The sequence below is a fragment of the Sander lucioperca genome, chromosome 9 (genome assembly GCF_008315115.2).
Source record: "Sander lucioperca isolate FBNREF2018 chromosome 9, SLUC_FBN_1.2, whole genome shotgun sequence".
Lineage (NCBI taxonomy): Eukaryota > Metazoa > Chordata > Actinopteri > Perciformes > Percidae > Sander > Sander lucioperca.
In genome coordinates, this window is record NC_050181.1 from 21862424 (window position 1) to 21875521 (window position 13098).

Below are 13098 nucleotides of genomic sequence, written 5' to 3' on the forward strand. Positions count from 1 at the left end.
AGACCAAAGGAACAAAAACCATGTACACCCCAGTACTGGCTCACTAGTGCACAGAAATGTGATGAATGAGGTAACGTGTTTTGGAAATTAATACTGGAGAATAAAATTGAAACTGATAAAATTACCTACAGTATGTTAGTGCAGAAGAGACAAAGACAGAGAGAGAGACTAAGTCCCTTTGATCTATCCCATTTGGTCTAGCGGTTAGGACTCCTGGTTTTCACCCAGGTGTGACTCCCAGTATGGGAACAAATGTTTACCTAATTTCTGTGATCGTGAAGTGGTCTGGACCAGACTTGAATATTTAAGCTCCATACCCACTAACAACATAAAATGATCAGCTGTGTGTGAGTGCATTTTGTCCTTTTCCCGTTCCACCTCCGTGTTACCTGGGTGAACTCAGGCTGCCGGTCAGGTTTGGAGCCTTCATCTCGGTAGCACCGGGCCATCTGGAAGTACCTGCCACAGTGACGGCGATGAACAAAGGCAAATAACATTATGCATTATATTAGTTAGTGACCATTTATTGTACATTACTCTCAGGTAACACTACAGGTATAAGTACATTTACTTATTACGTATTTCCATTTCATGACACTTTATACTTCTACTGTACTCCACTACAGGGTGGGAAATATTGGACTTTATACTCCACTACATTTAAGAGGGAAATATTGGACTTTATACTCCACTTCTTTGGTTAGTCATGTAGTTTTCCTCTGCTCAGGCCTGCACCCACCTGTCTATTCCAGCCACCATTAGGAGCTGTTTAAACTGCTGTGGACTCTGGGGCAGAGAGTAAAAGCGGCCCGGCTCTCTGGACGGAACCACAAACTCTTTGGCTCCCTGAAACACAAAAGAATGAACACCTGGGGATCGTGTCTGAGGGAAGCACAGACTATATCATTTCCCTAAAGTTTAGAGACGTTATCTTTTTCTCAAATTGATAACACAGCAACTTGGAGACAAATTCTTCTTCTTTGAATGTTCGTTTGGCTGAGAACTGTTAAAGTGACATTGATTCCGTGTAGCTGAAATCTTTAAATACTAAAAAAAGGATCTTCTTACCCCTGGTGTTCTTTTAAACAAGGTCGGAGTTTCCACGTCCACAAAACCTACGAATGAGAAAAAAACAGTTAGAAACAGTTGAGTTAGGTCATGTTTTAGCAAGGGAATGAGGACATGGATTCTACTATTCTGTACTTTTGGTGTAGTGTTTGCATGGATTTCCTCCGTGTCTTCTAACTCAAGGTGACCAGATTTCTGAGACAAAATCCAGGGACATTTTCAGCTCAGAAGTGTAAATACCTCCAAAACAGGTAATGTTTTTATCTTTGTAAACTTAAAACGGGGACACTGCCCCAGGGGCGTCACTAGGCCTAGAGCTGCACTGGGGCACAAGCCCCCCTAGGGGGATCCATGGGCATGCTCCCCTGTAAGAAAATGTTGTCTATTTTAACGTTTTAAAAAATTATGCATATGCCTATTTTTGAAAGGTAAGTGATGTAGTACAACCAGCAGAACACTAATTATGTGTGAGGTAAGTTTAGAGACACAACTCTATTTAATTATTAAAATATTAAATGTTTTTGGCAAAAAATATTCCCCAAAATTATGATAATGCTTATTTTTGAAAGGTAAGTGCTGTAGTACAACCAGCAGGGGGCCTTCTATGTGAGGAGTAGTTTTGGAGACATGACTCTCTGTAATTATGACATATAGGCTATTACATTTTTTTTTGGCAAAGAATATTCCCCAAAATTATGAATATGCTTATATTTTTTAAAGTAAGTGCTGTAGTACAACAAGCAGGAGACAAGTTATAATTGAGGTAAGTTTGGAGACACTACCTTATTTAATCATATAATTAATAAATATTTTTGTTGTATCTCTTTTCTGTGTTGTAGTTTGTAGACGGTCCCTAAGCACTCGTCTTACTGCCGTCTCACCGCCGGCTGCTCGTAGAGACCAATGTTGTTTCTCCAGGTTGGAGGACGGCTCGTTTTGATGAAAATTAGTTTGTAGCTCGTTGTTTACCTTACTACGGTAGGAAAGATGCATCATTTGTGATTTAATAACATTTCGCTGTAGAGTAATTGATCCCGGAAGTTCGAATCTGTGAATATCTTTCTAACTTTACCGAAGTTGAGCACTGAGCAGCGCTTGCTCTGGCTGTCTTGAGCCTGCGCGTATAGGGTGTACGTTTGGTCAATGTTTTCTTTCTTTCATTCCAATTTCGGGTCTGTCAGTCAAACCAGGGACATTTCCGGGGACAGGTCACTGAAACCGGGGACAGGTCACCGAAACCGGGGACTGTCCCCGGAAACCTTATAGCTTATAACACTAGTCGTCGGGGCAAGGGTAAAGTAAAAAGAAATCGCCGTGCTTGAGCTATGTTCCTGGTTACTGGTTGCACAGCGTACATCGTTCGACTGGTCGCGACTGTTTTCCCAAGATGGCGCCAGCCTGTATACGCGAAAGGTAATGTCTTTCTAAACTATCTTTTTAATAAACTGTCTGTACACTTACAAAGTTCTCAATGCTTTGGTTTACATGTAGGGACCCTCATTATGCTACCATGGAAGCTATTTTGAGCCTTGTTAGTGGTATAAAATAGCGATTTCTTTTTACTTTACCCTTGCCCCGACGACTAGCGTTATAAGCTAATTAGCGGTTTGCGATGAAACTGGTCACATTCGATTAGCGTGAAAACAGATCCCAGAGAACGGTCGACTCGGTACACATGTGTTATTAACCCCTAGGTTTATTTTGCGCCAGATTTGTCCTAAGAAAATCACCAGTCAGAGAATGAATCTGGCTCTCCTTACCGTGCACATTACAGAGGTATTCTCTCATCTTCATCACCAGCTGAGATCTCAGTCTGAGGTTCTTCTGCATCTGAGAGGACCTCAGGTCCAGGTAGCGATACTGCATCCGCAAAGACTCTGATTTCTGTACATTCAAAAAATGTCAAAAAAAACACAATTATTCACAATTAATAAACACAATAAATCATATTACTTGCTTGAACATATATATATAAAATAGTTACTTACTTTGACAAAGTCTTTAATTTCAAAAGGCAACTTCTGGCACACGTTGAAAACCTCCACGCTCTCAGCCAGGATTTCTATTTCTCCTGTTGGCATGCTCTGTCGGTATGGGCACAGCAGAAAGAGACGATGGAGCACTCCAAATAACAAATGACTACTTCAATATTTGCTTTGCTAACCCCCAAAGTTCAGAGAAAGTCTCTCAAAAACCCTGAAAATTCTGCTTTCCTTTTCGGCAGACGATAAGTAGAAACTTTACATTATATTTTAGCAATTCAATGACTAAATTCTTGATTTCATTAAAGATGTTTACTGAAAAGTTTGTTACAAGCTGTTACACATAAACATACACAAACCTTGTTCTCCTGCCCCGCTGGTCGTCGTCTGACTGTTCCTGTAACCTTGACGACAGACTCGGTTGTGAGATCACACAGCGCTGCTTTCAAATTACTCGCAGACTTAAAACACAGAAGAATTTCAATTAAAACACAACTGTTGAGTTTACCATTAATCCAAACAATAAGAAGCCCTTCATTTCCTTTACTTTAGTAAATTCCTCTTCTATGTGCTGGAAATATTTTTCCGTTATTAATATATTTGTATTATTCTTGACATCTTTGTTATCTGCTGCATTAGTAATAACATACACTGTATTGTGGTATATGTATTGTTTTCATCCTTACTTCTTCCTGAGGGATTAGAACTTGTGTCAAGCCGCTGAAATCTCGCATGATGACAAACAGGTCTTGCCTGTTGGAGGCAGAAAGGTTACTTTGTGTGAGACCAAGAGAGCAAAACAACCAACTCTGGGTAGTGCTGGAGCCCTGCTTCCCAAAAAGCAACTATCAGGTTGTAATATAAATGCAAGTACACATTTTCGCTTCGTCACATATAGAATTGTGCAGTTAGGTATGGAGAGGGAAATCAAAAGAGCTCACAGGAAATGTAGAATTAAAATGTAATAGTGACATATACAAAATGTGTCCTGAACAGCAGTGAGTGAAAATCTGAGAAAACATGGACTGACTATTACTTCTCATTGCTATGTGGAGCCACCTGTGTTTGAAGACTAGGGCTTAGAAGTATCGCCACTGAATCAAATAGCATTCCGATTCACAAGGTACCAATTCAATTTAATTAAATATTGATTCGATAAGGGATATTTCAGTTATAATACCAATTTTGCTGGGATATGAAAGATTCTCAGAGAACTAAAACTGTTAATTGTACAAGGAACCATCTAACCTGGTGCATTATTAAAAATATGAATGTTGATGTTAATTGAGAGCCCAGAATTGTACAAGTGCTTCCTTTAGTGCAGAGGGTGTGACACAGAGATGGTATACCTAAAGCCATACATCTGTGAAAATGGCCATGACTGTTTTTCCCTCGCCAAAATGTTGCCTAACTTTGGAGTGTTATTTAGCATGACATGAATTCCTTTGATCATTTAGTTTCATATGATATCAATATATTGAGTCTAGCTTTAAAATTAAGAGCCTCTTCAAAGATTCTCAGTCTCAGGATTTTATGAATCGATGTCAGATCATTCAAGTGAAGATCGATTTGAATCTGACCTAAATCCATCTAAAGGCAATGTCTAACATACCTTGAAATACTTCTTCTGATCATTGTACATGTAGTTCCATGTCAGTGTGTAAACAGCAGTAACAGAGTAATACCTGAGGTACTGGACCCAGCCACACAGAGAGACTTTCTCTCCCACATGATGGGATCTCAGTTCTCCACAGGTGTGACTCCTGAAGGACAGACTGCTGGGACCTGGAAAATAAACCAAATAAAGATTATGGCTGGACGATAACTAGAATTGTTGTGATCATGTGATGATTCATTTAATAGTTGACAACTAACTTTAATCGATTAATCTTTGCAGCTCTACTGTCAACTAAGACCTTTGTATATACTATAAATGGACTATCTTTGTAAGGCTAAAACAAATAGATGAGTTTTTGGGCATTGCACATTCTACATATTCCAACCAAGTGTGTTTTTGTTTTGTTTTTGCTTATTGGTGGCATTTCTTGTTCTGTATTTGTGTTGGTTGAGGGAGGTGAGGGTGGGGTGGAATATTGTGTTTTGATATTTATTTAAGTATCATGAATAATGTGAAAAACTAAACTAAAAACTATGTTTTAAAAAGCCTTAAATGATCAATCTTTTCTATGAGTTTTGGGCTAACTAAATACCACTTGTCATATAGTGTTCACATGGTCCCTCCGCAGCGTTGTAAAGGAAGGTCTGGCAAAGCGAGACTCCATGGACCCTAATGGGAGTCACTGTCCAAAGGCAATACCATCAGCTACAGTCAATAAACAATAAACTATCAATCAAACTATCAATGACTTCCAGAGTACCTGTGCTTGGAGGATGAGCCTTGCCGAGTGTGTGTGAGCAGCTCAGCTGTCTGAGTCGAGGTTTCCACAGCAGGCGTCCTTGACTTGAGGTCGAGGCTGAGCTCTGGTACCAAACAGCGGGATTTCTGACTCCACTGAACACTCTCTGCAGCAGATATCTGCTTTTTGTTGCCATCTTCTATATCGAGCTGTCCAGTCCTTGCTGTCTGAATGAAGCACATGGGAGCTACTCTATAAGAAAGACTGTTATAAAGAGGCTCTTGACGTAATGACACATTCAACCATGACAATTCAACAAGAGTGCTAACACCGAGGACTTTACCGGTCAGGATGTCTGGGGCTGGAGAACAACCTCCGCTGTCACTTCATTCGGTCCCTGTTCCGTATTTTCCTCGTCCTGAGCTGCTGTCACGACTCTCTGCTCATGTGGATGGGCTTTTCTGTTAGCTCAATGCTAATCCATATATGTAGGAGTCGAGGATATGTAAACGGATGTGACGTAATGACATCTTTAGACCGAAACAGTCCGTCGGCTACATAATCGATTTAAATCGGCAGCGCCCTCTGCTGATGAAAGAGAGAATAAAAAGCTGGTAGCACAGGGTACATTCCATAACTTGTACATTATGTAAATAGTTCTCTAAAATGTACAATCTATAACTTCTATAATGTTGTTAGAATATTATTTAATTTGCTATTTAATTTAAATTACTATTTAATAAACCAATTAAGAAAGAGTTGGGAGTGTTGGTATGCTTATTGGCTGGTGTTTGCATATTTGTATTACTGAAATAAGATGACATAGCAATATTTCACTTTTCCCAAAACATCTGCTTGGAGACCCTTCCTGTCTCTAAGCAGATTTTGCATTTCCCAGAAACTGGAATAGGGACTTGGAGGGGTCATGGGCCATTGCCCTGCATGGCTTCCGAGATCAGAAGAGATCAGGCGTGTTCAGGGTGGTATGACCGTAAGCAATTCCAGCAGATAAACACAAACTATTTCTAGTTGGTAAAACCTAAGGGTTTTTGAAACTGTTGAGTAGGCAGTTTGGGGTTGGGGAGTACTAAACGGCTGAATATTGGCTGAAAAAACAGTCAGAGATCTTTACCAACCACCTAATTCTTACAGTGAGAATTATGGCCAATGAAGCAATGCTGAATGTTTCCATTTATCATTGTAGCATGTATTTAGTTTTCCATGGCACAAAAACGAGGGAAGTATCAAACAGTAGATTATGTTACACCCCTACTTTTTATCAAACCTTGGATTTTATTTATGAATGAAGACCTGTTGGTGCTCTACAAGTTATTAGGTAATACTGGACCTACATCTTCATAAAAAAATGAAGTCTGTATTCATCCAGCAGGTCATATACCCAGTGGGAAAATATAAAGTTATTACAATGTGTTCATTTAAAATTTGGTCTCTTGTTATGTATTTATGCCAGAATAAATGTGTAGGTTCATTCATGTTTATTTGGGTTGTCTGTAGTATTTAGGAAAGTTACATGGAAATACCTTCATTTTGATAAATGAATAATATGTATGCTAAGTAGCTGGATGTCTTAGCACTTTGTGAAATCTACATGACAGCTGGGTAACACTTCATCTGCTGAGGAAGATCATGTGCTTCAATTCAGATTATTTTTTCCAGCTCTCGTTTTAAACATCAAGAATGAACTTCCAATCTCAGCTATGTGACTGTGTGTGTTTCTGTGAGGTGTCAGTCAGGACACCGGAGTCAGGTATTTCATTTAACATACAGTATTTAATCAGGAAGGTTATAGGTGGGACACATGCTTAAGCTTTACAGTAATAACGTGTGTGTGTGTGTGTGTGTGTGTGTGTGTGTGTGTGTGTGTGTGTGTGTTCGTGCGTGTGTGTGTGTGTATGTGTACAGATAAAAATGTATGTTACATTGCAAATAAACTATCGAAATACAAAAAATGATTTACCTTGAAATAATGATATGATCATTGTAACAAATAATGATTCTAAAATAAGTATAAAAATAATGAGTATGAGAAATCATATACCGTATATATGATGTACTTTCAACCTGCAGTGACAAACAGTAGTCAGGCTGTAGCTCATTAAACCCAATGAACACTTCACAGCAATGTCTGTCTGAGTGACAGAAAGAAACATCCAGGCTCCTGGTCACACCACCTCCATGGTCCAGCAAAAGAGTCAAACTAAAATATATGTGTGTGTATTTATGTATGTTAATTACTTACAGATTATGTAATATGGGAGAAAGCAAAGTACTCTTTAAACTGACAGTGTTAAACACCTGCAGTTAAAAGATGTTAAAAAAAATGTTTAAAGGTGCCCTGCCACACATATTTCATTACTTTGTGGTAATATCTGAAGTTCTACCATGGACTCTGCAACATTGTTTGTGGAAAATGCCTTGCCAATGCCTTGGTTACCTTGTTTCAAGCCATTCTAGCGTGGTATAGAAAGCCTGCAGGAAGACTCAGCTCGATTTGTGCCAGTTCTCATTAATATTCAACAAGCTAAGCTGCTTGACTCTGATTCGCTAACAGCTAGCCAATGAGAGCCTGGCTATCAGCAGCTACCAGCACAACTGGACGAGCTCATGAATAGTAATGAGCTCAGGCAACACCACGTCAGACTGACCAGCTTTTGTAATTGGCCTGATTTCTCCACTTATTTCTTTTCAGTGACTAGACCTGACAGAGGAGGTAGCAGTTCATTTTCACGTTCACGACATAACACAAACACATATGGACCTAACATATTTAAAAAAAAATACAAGTAAAAACGGTTTTGTGTGGCAGGGCACCTTTAACATCATAATGATCAAGAGTCTGTGGGGAGGTCAAAAGATGTTACATTCGATCAAAGATTTTTCATTGTATTTTTTTTTCCAGTCGTTGATTTCCTGTTTATGCTTTGCACTCAAGTTCTTCATTTCTCCTTTCAGTGTTTTTTCTTTGTGACTTGAGAGGTCTTCTAACTGCTTGTACTCTTGGCCATGCCTCTCTGCTGACTCTTGTATTTGTCTCTCATGTCTTTGCTTCATGTCCTGTATTTCCTCCATGTGCCTCTCGACCAACGCTGTGAAGTCCTTGGTGTATTTCTGTCTGAACTCATTGAACTCTTCAGCTTGTTTTCTGGCCTCCTCTTCATATTTCTTCTTCATGTCCTCCAGTTGTTTCTTATAGGTTTCCTCACATTTTTTTCTCTCCTTTTCCTCCTGTTCTCTTCTGTTTTGATCTTCTTCTTTTCTTTTCTTTTCATATTTTTCTCTTTCCTGCTCATATTCTTCTTGGAGTTTTTTAAGTCTTGTTTGCTCCTCATGTCGTTTCTGTTCATTTTCTTGATTTCGTTTGTGCCACAATTCCTCTCTTTCCTTTTCCCATTCCTCTCGTTTCCTTCTCATCTCTTCTTTACTCTGCTCCAACTTTTCTTCTGATTCTGACTTAAGAGCTCCGAGTGTTTGCTCCCACTCCTGTAGTTGAAGTTCTTCCTGCTTTCTCTTCTCCCTGTCCTCTTTTTTTCTCTCCTCACGCTCCTTGTTGATTTTTTCCTCCATTTCTTCAAGTTGTTTGGCGCTCTCATGTTCAATATCTGCTTTCTCTTGTTCCATTCTTCTTCTCTGCACTGCTTCCATTTCCTCCCATTCTTTTCTCTCCTTTTCCTCCTGTTCTCTTCTGTTTTGATCTTCTTTTCTTTTCTTTTCATATTTTTCTCTTTCCTGCTCATATTCTTCTTGGAGTTTTTTAAGTCTTGTTTGCTCCTCATGTCGTTTCTGTTCATTTTCTTGATTTCTTTTGTCCCACCATTCCTCTCTTTCCTTTTCCCATTCCTCTCGTTTCCTTCTCATCTCTTCTTTACTCTGCTCCAACTTTTCTTCTGATTCTGACTTAAGAGCTCTGAGTGTTTGCTCCCACTTCTGTTGTTGAAGTTCTTCCTGCCTTCTCTTCTTCTTGTCTTCTTCTTCTCTCATTTCCTGTTCTTTCTTTCTCTCATTGCGCTCCTTGTTGATGTTTTCCTCCATTTCTTCAAGTTGTTTTGCTCTCTTATGTTCAATATCTGCTTTCTCTTGGTCCATTCTTCTCTTCACTGCTTCCATTTCCTCCTCATGTTTTCTTTGAAGTTCCTCCCTCTGTCTCTGCATTTCTTCTTCTTTCTCCTTCAGGATCTTCTCCACTTCCTTCTGTATGGCTTTCTCGGCCTCTTGGAACATCTCTGAGGTGTAGCAATTGCCTCCATTTTGTTTCATCATTATGTTGGACTTCTTCAGCAGCTCTCTGACTTGTGTGTTATCATTCTCAACCTTATTATTGAAGACCTGGTATCTTCTTCCACAGTCACGTACCAGTTTTTTCAAAAAGTCATCTGAGTCTTCTATATAACTCTCAATTGACTGACTGAGATCATCTCCTCTGGTGAATATGATGATGATGAAGTCTCCTGACTTCTTACCAAAATATTTCTTGATCAGTTCCACAGATTCTTTTTCCTCCTTTGTAATGCGACCAATCTGCAGCACCAGTAAGAACACATGAGGTCCAGGAGACAACATGCTGATGCATTTCAGAAGCTCCTGTTGAATCTCATCATTGGACAGAGTCGTGTCGAACAAGCCGGGAGTGTCGACCACAGCAACAGGCTGTCCATCAATCTCTGCTGTTGCTTTCTCGCAAAACTTAGTGACAGATTTTGAGCTCCCTTTAGATGTAAAATGTTTTTTGCCCAGAATGGTGTTTCCGGTTGCACTCTTCCCATTGCCAGTCTTCCCAATCAGCACCATCCTGAGACACTCTCTGTTCTGATGTTTATCATCACCTTCCACCTCACTCTTCTTTTTAACATCACGCAGTTCAGCAGTAAGTCTCGCAACCTTCTTCATCTGAGCCTTGGTGAACATATCCTTTGTGAAAAATCTGGACTTAACGACTCTCATCTTTTCCACACCATCCAACAGCTCTGGGATCTGCTGCTTGTCGTTGACATTGAGAACATTTCTTCCTCTACAGCTCTTAGAGAGCTCTTGGATGTCCTTGTTATCCTCTAGAAAGTTAACAACAGCTGGAGCTGAAGGATCTAACTCCATTGTGAACAGGATCATAGTGAAGTCATTGACTGCAGAGCTGAATGTGTTCTGGATGGCCTCTAACTCTCCCTTGTCATCATCAGTGAGGGGAGCCACAGGTAGGACCAGGATGAAGGCATGAACTCCCTCAGGATCACAGAGGGAGATACACCTGAAGGATTCCTCCATCACTGCCTCCTGAGGCTTTCCATACAAGGCAGGCAGCTCCACCAGAGAAACCCAACGTCCACACACCTCTCCCTGATGTTTAACACACTCTGATGAGTTGGACACTAACTCTGTCTGACCTAAAATGGCCTTGGCTGCTGAAGTCTTCCCTGCTCCTCTCCTCCCACAGAGAACCAGGTTCAAAGCCGGTTTGATGTGTTCAGACACAGGCGGTGGGGTTTTGTTGTTTTTATTTGCTGTTTCTTCAATCTTCTCCATTAATGATCTATGGTTTTCTTCAGACAAGCTGTAGTATCTTCCTCCACAGTCTTCAGACTTGTGTCTTCCTCCACAGGCTTTAAGGAGTTCATTAACAGGGGCTGTCATTTCTTTCCACTGATGTGTCACAATGATCATTGAGTACTCAAAGGCATCTTGACCAAACAAACTCAGGATGAACTTCAGTGTTTGTCTGTTCTCCTCTGTGAATTCAGAAGGCTTCACTAACAGCAGCAGAACATTTGGTCCAGGAGGACAAAGAGTCACACAGTTTTTCACCTCTCTTCTCAAGTTCTCTTCAGACAGACTGAACATGTATGGAGTTTTCACGACCGTTAATGGTTTTCCTCTCCACTCTCCACAGGTTGCCACACATTGCCTGGTTGGGGTAGTTCTTTGGTAATGAAAAATTTGGTTACCGATGATGAAGTTACCAATTTTTGTCTGTTTGTCCTCGCTTTTTCCCAGCAGCACAATCCTAATTGCAGATGCTGTAATACAACAGAGAGAAAGATGAGATGACATAAACTCACTAAGAAGCTGTAATCACTACACCACAGGTGGAAAGTAACCAAATGTTGTGTGGACTAGCCAGACCTTACTCCACAGCACTGTGGAGATAAATCTGGCGATGCAAGACTAGTTGGAGTAAACGGCACTTGTGATCCTTTCTGCTTTCTTCTATTCACCAGCTAACACTATAATATTATTCACAATTAACCTGAGTTTAAAGATGCATTTAAAATACCAACTCAATCACCTACATATTATATGCATATACGTACATCTGTTTTACATAAGAAATTATATTAGTACAGAAAACAGTGTTTTGTCCATACAGAGCAGTGTATGTGGAGGTTGAGGTGGTCAATGGGAATGTATGTGTTAGCCACAAATGACGATATATGAACATTTGAATATTTCAGAAAAAAAAGCGGCATCCTAACATGTTTTTATCAACTGCAAATAGCAAAATATAGGAAATACTGACATGAAATTATTTAAGAAATTGTTTTTATTTTTTTGCGTTTCAATGGCAAAGATTTGAGGGATGTGTTTGGGTTAATCATGGAAAATGATGATCCAAAAACCTATCTTCAAATACATGATTAGCGTTGTGATACATTTACTTACTCTGAGTCACAGGGTTTTCCTCTGGGAGTGGTGCAGGGATTTTCGCTGTAATCCCTGTAAAAAGATGACATCATTAATATGCAGTTTAATGTTGTTAAATAAAGGAGCGGTGTGTAGGATTTAGTGGCATCTAGCAGTGACGTTGCAGATTGCCACCAACTGAAAACCCTTCTCGTCCTCTCACCCCTGTTATGACATACTGTCATTATTCTTATTTCCCACACTGTCTTTAAAAACTTTAGGCCAGATCTGAAACAGACACACTGAAAAAACAGAACCCAACATGAATAAAAATAGAGACCCAATCCAAAAGTGACCCGAGGACAGTCAGACCCTGTCTGGACCAAATCCAGAATGTGGTGGAAATGAACAGACCTACACCATTCCTATCAGGTGTTGTGTCAAAGACTGTTGATATGTGTTCCCCTACCTAACCCTGAACAAAACCTTATCCCTAACCCTAACCACGGAAGGGGGTGCTACGCATTTTAACAGTAAGGGAAACACATTCTCCTCCCTTTTCAAGCAGGTAGAGAACCTACGGTGGCCTTCAGGTATCACTAAAACCTCTCTGGAGCCAGCGTTTGATTTGTCCATTCTGGGCTACTGTAGAAACATGGCGGTGCAACATGGTGGGCTCTGTGGAAGAAATCCACTCCCTATGTAGAGGTGAAGGGCTCATTCTAACCTTCTAAATGAAAACATTACACATCTAAGTTGCAGGTGATTATAGACTAATAAAACATAGTTATGATTATTATATTCCATTTCTGCCAATAGATCCTCCTAAATTCTACACACTACTCCTTAAATCAAGGAGGGTTTATGTGAACAAAGTCTGCCTTGTCAAAAACTTACCAGTAGCTTTAACAGCATCTGCAATAGGAGTGTGTGTTTCCTTCTGTTTTGGGCTTTGATGATCAGCTGGTAAAGTAGATGTTGCATCCTCAAATGGTTCATAGATCACGTGCTTTCCGTTGTTCTCCTTTGCAGTTTGACCCAAACGTGTTAACAGCTCTGAA

General features: G+C 40.0%; 2 protein-coding genes across 4 annotated transcripts in view; both read right to left on the reverse strand.

The window, feature by feature from the left end:
* Window positions 1-305: 305 nt before the first annotated feature.
* LOC116057754 (aspartate--tRNA ligase, mitochondrial-like) lies at window positions 306-6019 on the reverse strand. 3 transcript variants are annotated; one of them, XM_031310358.2, is made up of 10 exons: window positions 5751-6019; window positions 5429-5630; window positions 4736-4835; window positions 3737-3803; window positions 3410-3511; window positions 3057-3152; window positions 2829-2952; window positions 1069-1115; window positions 740-846; window positions 306-459 (listed from the first exon to the last, which is right to left on the reverse strand). In XM_031310358.2, the coding sequence occupies exons 2-10, from the start codon at window positions 5601-5603 to the stop codon at window positions 321-323; spliced, it is 957 nt and encodes a 318-aa protein (XP_031166218.2). In that variant the 5' UTR covers window positions 5604-5630; window positions 5751-6019; the 3' UTR covers window positions 306-320. The 3 variants fall into 3 exon arrangements, with proteins under 3 accessions (XP_031166218.2, XP_035861120.1, XP_035861121.1); XM_036005227.1 differs by having other exon boundaries at window positions 5429-5659; XM_036005228.1 differs by having other exon boundaries at window positions 5429-5671.
* Window positions 6020-8126: 2107 nt separating this feature from the next.
* The window catches only part of LOC116057766 (putative WEB family protein At1g65010, chloroplastic), a 33418-nt gene continuing 28446 nt past the window's right edge, over window positions 8127-13098 (reverse strand). The window contains exon 7 of the mRNA XM_036005190.1: window positions 8127-9543. Within this exon, the coding sequence (XP_035861083.1) occupies window positions 8276-9543 (1268 nt within the window). The 3' untranslated portion in view covers window positions 8127-8275. The remainder of the gene's footprint in view (window positions 9544-13098) is intronic.